The 8,101-nt window shown below is 39.8% G+C and overlaps 1 protein-coding gene across 2 annotated transcripts in view; it reads right to left on the minus strand.

Annotated features, from left to right (window-relative positions):
* TBCE (tubulin folding cofactor E) overlaps positions 1-8,101 on the minus strand; it is a 90,556-nt gene that overhangs the window by 43,507 nt on the left and 38,948 nt on the right. For both annotated transcript variants that reach the window (XM_004712180.2, XM_045297907.1), the window contains one exon: positions 4,323-4,508. In XM_004712180.2, the coding sequence (XP_004712237.1) occupies positions 4,323-4,508 (186 nt within the window). The remainder of the gene's footprint in view (positions 1-4,322; positions 4,509-8,101) is intronic.

The following is an 8,101-nucleotide window of genomic DNA, read 5'->3' on the forward strand; positions in this document are numbered from 1 at the left end:
TATTTAAAATACTTACATATACTTATACATTTAATTAAATGATTATCTTCCATGGCACAAAGAAATGTTAATCAGAATAATTATAACTTGAAAATCAGCTATTAAAAAAAAAAATTATGGATTGTTATATCTGTAAGAGCTCCCAATAAAAGATGAATTTTTAAAGCGTTAAATGTGAAGCTAGAGGGAACCGATTGCAGGGAGCTATATGTGACCTCCTCCCTGGGGGACGGATGACAGAGAGGTGGGTGAAAGGAGACGTCGGACAGGGCAAGACATGACAAAATAATGGTTTGTGGATTGTCAGGGGCTCATGAGGGAGGGGGGAGTGGGTAGAGAGGGAAAAATGAGGACCTGATGCCAGGGGCATGGGTGGAGGGAAAGTGTTTTGAGAATGATGAGGGCAATGGATGTAGGGATGTGCTTTACACAATTGATGTATGTATGGATTGTGATGGGAGTTGTGTAAGCCCCTAATAAAATGATTAAAAAATAATTTTTAAAAAAGAAAAAAAATGTGAAGCTAATTTGCTGTATAAACCTTTTTTTTTTAATCATTTTATTGGGAGCACTTACAAATATCATAACATTCCATAGTTCAATCACATCAGGCAGTACTGTACAAATGCTACCACATCTGTTTCAAAGCATTTTTCTTGAACTCCTTGATATCATACTCGTTGTATGTTGCGTGAGATTCTCCTTATGACCATTCTGCTGTTTGCATTTACCTCGGTGAAATCGACCTTTTGTGCTTGGCTAACTTCACTCAGGATAATATACTTCAACTCTTTCCTTGAGGTGTTTCATACATTCATTACCATATTTTAGGGATGCATAGTATTCTATTGTGTGTATATACCAGGGTTTTTTGGTTAATTTAAAAAAATGTTGTTAAGAGTACACATCAGCCAGCCCGGTTCATTTCAGCTCCTTCACTGCCAGACCAGGGGGCAGGGACTGCTTCACCTTCTCGGAATTCTCCTTGTCAGTGATGTTCAGGGTGTAGAGGTATCTGCTGCATTTCTCAGATGGCTAAGGATAAGGAACATTTTCTCATATGTTTATTGGTCATTCAGATTTCCTCCTTTGTGAATCTTCTGCCCACCTCCTCACCGAGCTATTCGTTTTTGGTTTGGTTTTTTTTTTGTAAGCTTGCAGGACTCTGTAAATTTTAGTAATAAAGCCCTTTGATAGGTCATTACTAAATATCTTTTCCCAGGATGTGGGCTCTCCCATTACTCTCCTGATAAAATCTTTCAGTGTACCTAAGTGTTTAATCCTTAGTAGGTCCCACACATCTATTTTTTCTTCCTCTGGGTGTGTATCCTTCCTTATTTCTGATAGCCCATGCACTAAGGATTTTAGCATTGTCCCAATTTTCTCATTGATAATCCTGATAGTTTGGGGGTTTACCTCAAGGTCTGTGATGCACCTTGATTTTGTTCTTGTTTTCAGAGTGAGGTAAGAGTCTTGTTTCATGCTTCTGCAGGCTGATATCCAGTTTTTCCAGCACCATTTGTTGAAAAGGGCATCTGCTTCCCATTTGATATCTGTTGGGCCTTGTCAAAGATCAGTTCTCTATAGGCTACTGTTTGTATTTCTGGATTTTCTGTTCTTATCTGAGTCTTGGTCCCAGTCTCTATCATTATACTGGTACTGTGCTGTTTTGACAACTGTGGCTATATAACAATTTTTAAAGCCAGGTAATGCAAGCCCACCCACTTTGTTCTTCTTCTTGAGGAGTTACTTGCTAATTCTGGGATTCCTCTCCTTCCATGCAAAGTTGGTAGTCAGTTTTTCCATTACTTTGAAAAATGATGCTGGAAAGTGTATCATGATGGCACTGAACTTATATATTGCCTTAGGAAGGACTGACATCTTTATAATATTGAGTCTTCTAATCCACAAGCATGGGATATTCTTCAATTTGTGAAGGTCCCTTTTGATTTCTTGTACTAATGTTCTGTAGTTTTCCTTGTACAGATCTTTTTCTTTTTTAAGGCATATTTCTACATATTTCAGTTTATGCTTTGCTATTGTGAAGGGTACTACCTTGTTGATATCTTTTTCTCTATATTCCCCTCAGTGCTGTATAGCACTTGATTCTTCTTCTGTATTCCCCTCAGTGGTGTATAGCAGTCCAATTGACTTCTGTTTATTGCTCATACATCCTGCAACTCTACCACACTCCTCTATCATTTCCAGCATTCCTAATGTGAAGACTTTGGGGTTCTCTCTATATAAAATCATGTCATCCACAAATGATAATTTCACTCTTCTTTCCCTAAATGTATACCTTTGATGTCCTTCCATTGCCTTATATTATTAACTAGGACCTCCGGGACGATGTTAAATAGAAACCAGGACAAGGCGCTGCATGTCTACCTGAAAGGGACAGGCAGGATAAACAAGCCGGAAGAGAGAACAACGGGATAACAGTTCCATGGGGACATGAGAGAGGGGGAGGCAGGGGAAAGGAAGTGGATGTTAACAAACCCAGGGGCAAGGGAACAACAAGTGATCCAAAATCAGTGGCAAGGAGGATGTAGGAGGTCTGGCAGGTTGGATCAAGGACAATGTAACCAAAAGGAATTCCTGAAACCCAAATGAAGGCTGAACATGATAGTGGGACAAGAGGAAAGTACAAAGAAATAGAGGAAAGACCTAAGAGGCAAAGGGCATTTATAGAGATCTAAATACAGGCATATACAGATATAAATATATTTATATACGACAAGGGGGAAATAGATCTATGTACATATATTTATAAGTTTAACATTAAGGAAACAGATAGACAGTGGGCCCTTACTCAAGTACTCCCTCAACACAAGAACACTTTTTCCTAACAATTCGGCAGTCTGAGATGCTCACCTTCCTGGCATAATGGCTGAAGACAAAGGGTACACAAACAAATGTTTTTTACCATCTTTGTTTCTACTGCATCATTCCTTAACTCTTGTTATTTTCCTTTGGTATGTGGACCTAGCCTATTTTTTCATCCTGTTTCTGTATGGATTCCCTCATATCCTGCATAACTCTAAGCAGCATTCTGAAGATTTCTATCTGGCGGTTCAAAGTCTGCATCTTCAATGTATATCACTAGGTGCAAGTCATCCTGACACATTGGGATTTGTTTCTCGTTTTCTTGTAGTGGCTGCTGATGTAGGTTGTTTTCTGCATGGCAATTTTGTGGAGCTTGGCACCATTTTCCTGGAAGTCTAGGAGCCCTGTGTTTTCTTCCTCTGAGGCTATTAAGAATGATTCTAAGCACTACCCAGAGCCAGCTATGCTGCAGGTTTGAACTGCAGCTCTGTCTCACTGGAGTTGACTCTCTCTCTAGACAGCCGGGGTTATCTATTTGGAGGGCATTGCAGGTGGTGCTCTCAGACAGCATGGGCAAGATGGTCACGGGTAGTGAGGGTGGCACTGGGCAGGCCAATGCCACACAGCATGGGTTGGCATTCACAGCCACACAGCAGTGGGGAAGTAGCAACTCAGGGGACCTGAGCACAGGCCAGTCACAGGCACTGGTTGTGATCAGGAATGCCAAGTCTATTAGGAACAGCGAGGGTGGCACTGGGCAAGCTGATTGCACACAGCACAGACCGACCTTTATGGGGCACAAGTGACAGGGAGCAACCCAGGGGATCAGGGCACAGGTCAGTCATAGACACCAGTTACGTTCAGCAGCACTACGCCGGTTGCAAACCGCGAGCTGATTACACTCAGGGCGGGCTGGCATTCATGGGCTGCAGCATGGGACAGAGTAATACAGGGGACTTGGGCACAGGCTGGTCACACACAGCAGTGCCAGGTCAGTTCCGAGCAGCCAAGAGTGGTTTGGGCAGGGTGATCATCAAAAGCGCAGGCCAGCATTTACATGCAGTTAAGGGGGAGGAAGCAACCCAGGGGACTGAGGCACACCGGAAAACACGCTGAGGCAGGGCAGAAAATAGAGGGATCACAACATATGTGTGAGTGTATGTGTATGTATGTCAGGTACACAGGGATCTCTGGGACTTTAAAACCAAATTATCCCTCACCCACAAATCCAGTGACCACTATTGGGCTAACTCTGCTTTGTAAATCTTAACCTGAAAGACAATTATTCTATTCTTAAATCTTTATTTTGATTCCAATCCACACAAAAATCCCAATTTATATGAAAATAAAGATTTTAATTTCCTTGAATACATAGTCCTTGCATTCCTAGGATTTCAATACACTGTGCAGAAAGGAAAATGGGAATGTGATATATGGTCATGTAAATTCAAATTCTGAACCATGATGAAACTGTAAATGTTATCATTTCCACTTACCTTTGCTGTTTTACAACAGAGTCAAAACCAATTGTTTCTACAGGTTTATTTCCAATTGTAGTAATTTTCTCTTCTCTAACTTCCTCTAGTCCATCTTCTAAAACATAGCGTTTCTTAAGTGCAGTAAGAAAGTCTACTCCAAAATTAACCTTGTTGGGACGAATAAAGGATCCTCCGGTTGGGTGCCTAAAAAAAGAGAAAAACAGTAGTACTTAGAAAACAGTGTCGACTGTCTCACTCACTCACTGTCTCATTCACTCACTAACTCACTAACTCACTAATTCACTCACTCATTCACTGATTCACTCTCTCACTGTCTCACTCTCTCACTGCCTCACTCTCACTCACTCACTGTCTCACTCACTCACTGTCTCACTCTGTCTCACTGTCTCACTGCCTCACTCACTGACTCACTCTCACTCACTCACTGACTCACTCTCACTCCTCACTGCCTCACTCACTCACTGTCTCACTCTCACGCTCACTCTCTCACTGTCTCACTCACTCACTGCCTCACTGTCTCACTGCCTCACCCACTCACTGACTCACTGACTCACTCTCTCACTCACTCACTGCCTCACTGTCTCACTCAAAAAAAAAGAAAAAAGAAAACAGTGTCATGTACTAACAGACAACCAGGACTTGACTGTCGTTCCAAGGACACACAGCATCCTTCATAGACACAATAGAAGAATTATATTTGGAAATCCCAGTAAACGAACCGGACTTAACCTTCACACACCGGCAGCCGATTAAAGAAACTGAAAAACTCACATACCTAAGGCTCAAATGACTCTCTCTGACTCTGTGAAAAAGCATTAATTGAAGCCCTAGCTTCAACCCTCAATGTAAATGTACTGTTCAGTCACTTAAATTGATAATCATTAACAATCAACAGGCCCTGTACTATGGTCTTAAAAAAATGTCATGGATGTATTCACTCTTTGTCTCAACAGTGTTTTAAATTCTATACCAGTGGCTAAATTAATGGTATCAGTAGAACAACTTACTATATGCCCCATGGGGTAATTTATAACATCCGTCAATAAAATAATAATGATGCCTTTAAATTGACCCAGGGACTTACATACACCATAGATACATGAATAGATTTTGAGTGCCTATTTAATAATATCCCAATGTAAGAATCATTAGTTCTTATGGCATGGCCTGCTTACCTAATCCGTATGAAGTGATCACTTAAGTTATAGGTGCTGCAACAAGTGTGAAGAAAGCAGATGGTACCTGGCTATTAGTAATAATAGCATCTGGAGGGTCTTATAAAGGCGTGTCTTAAAACAATCAGCCATATAAATAAGACCTTGGCTAAGTCCACATGGAAAAGGACACTAGCATGTGTGATCGAATATTTGTAAACAATAAAACTCAAACCTGGAATGGCAGTAGAGCTTAAATTCTGATCACCTGGTTTACAAAAGACTGTGGATGGCAGTGAAAGTCCAAAATCCATTTTCAGAGTCCCCCATGTAGATTAAACCACTAGTGAATCAGATAAACCACTATAGATCAGATAAGGGAAAGGACTTGTTGCCAGACAGAGTGCATTGCAAGGTAGATTACTGCAGCTATAGTTAGGTTAAAATGTGACACCTGTCAGTGATCTCCCTCTTGATTCAACGTATAATTGCTCGTTTTTAATATTTTCTGCTGTTATAAATTAGCCCCCCTCCCTTTTTCACTGTGTCATTTTTGTTGGGCTGTTTGTCTTGATTTTGATTGATTTTCTGTATATGAAACCCAGATTAAGGAAACCTGTAGACAATAATGATCAATAGATTCGAAAGGGGCATGACAGGGGGCACTGGCAAGAAATGGGGAGCTACCAGGAAGTCAGATGGAAAGTGGGCAAAGGAAGGAAGGGGGGGCCAATTGCGATGATTGACACATAATTGTACCCGCTACATCCCCCGGGGGACAAACAACAGAAATTGTGGTGGAAAGGAGACAGCAGTCAGTGTGCGAAACAAAAATAATAATTTATAATTTATCAAAGAGCCACAAGGAGGCTGTGAGAGGAGCTGACACCAAAGGCCCAATAGAAAATTGATGTATGGATAGTTACAAGATATACTAGAGCCCTCAATAAAGTGTTGTTTTTTTTTAAAGAAAAGAAATGGGGAACTAACAACACCAAGGACAAGGAAGAAGAGATGCACTGGAGTTGATTGCAGTGATGGTTACACAACTCTTATGAATGTGATTGAACTCTAGAAAGATATGACATGTGAATTGCATATCAATGAAATTTTTAAATACATTAGATTTTTTTTAAAGAAAGAAATCATCAATATTTAAGTGCAAACATATGAATCAACCAACCCATTTTCATTATCGAGTCAAAGTCATTGTGACGCTATAAAATAAAGTATAACTGCCTCCTGGGGTTTCCAAGACCGTAAATCTTAATGGAAGCTGACAGCCTCATCTTTCTCCCACAGAGCACCTAGTGAATTCATACCACAAACATTTTGCTTAGCAGTCCAAATGCTTAACCCACTGTGCCACAGAGCCACTCATGGCACCACCAGGCTCCTTTAAGTTTCTATATGCTTAAAAAAAATCAACATAAAAGGACACTAATATAAAGGAAAGTTTATTGATTGATGATAAAGGAATGTGAATTTATACAAGCATGTAAAAATCCCAGCGGATAAACAGACATGAAATATAGATGGTAATTCACATAAGACATAGAAGCATTAAATCCAGGGGAGAAAATTTACCTCAGTAATGATTAAAATGATGAAATATAATTGGCAAAAGGAGAAAGAAAGATCATAGTCTCAAAGATTGTAAAGTTGAATTTCTTTATGATGCTATAATCACATGCCTAGGGAATCTATCATATACAATAATCTAATAAAAAGAAATTACCTTTACAAAGATTATATATAAAAGCATTATTTTTATTAAAGAACTCTAAAAACAATAGCCAGCTATATCAGACTTACCATATAAGCCAGGCATGTGAATAATATTGTTATCATTTTAAAATCCTAGCTTCAATACTTACAAAAATACTAAAAAGAATGTTGAGTTTTTGAAAACTGTACATATAACTACATAGTGATCAGGTCTACAGAGACACAAAGAAAGAAAATAATTTGTGGGTGATAAGTCGATGTACAAATCTTTCATTTTAATGATGAGTTGAATCTGAATCTTTTTCTAGCTGCCATCCAAAGATTCTGACCCATAGGATGGGAGAGAACTACCTCTGTGGGATTCTGAGACTAGCACTTCACAGGAGAACGCCTTGTCATTAACCCAAAGAATGACTGAAAGTTTCGAACTGGTGACCTTGTGCTTTGCAGCTTAATTTCTAACCATTATGCCACCAGGGCTCCAAAACGTGGGGCTAATAGCATATAGGAAGAATTCTATAGAAAAATAGAAATATTATATAATTAACTATATTGCTTTATATTAATTTGATAATAATCAGGACTTTTGAAAAAGCCATTATATTGCAATATGTAAAGAAAAGCAGGGCTGATGTCAAAGTGGGTTACAAGCTAGGTAACAAACCACAAGGTCAGCTGCTCCATGGGCAAAAGCTGAGGTTTTCTACACCTATAAAGAGTTATAGTCACAGCAACGGAATGGAGCAGCAAAGTCCCCAGGGAATGCTGAAGGTGGACTTTGGGGCCAGGGCGTGGTGCCCCAACAGACTGGACTGGAAAACACTCCTAAAGGCCAGCGATCCTTGAGCTAACTACAAACTTTTCTTTCTTGTTGTGTTTTAATTTGTTCTGTCA

The sequence above is a fragment of the Echinops telfairi genome, unplaced genomic scaffold, assembly GCF_000313985.2.
Source record: "Echinops telfairi isolate 266 unplaced genomic scaffold, ASM31398v2 ScPeMD7_7424;HRSCAF=8462, whole genome shotgun sequence".
NCBI lineage: Eukaryota > Metazoa > Chordata > Mammalia > Afrosoricida > Tenrecidae > Echinops > Echinops telfairi.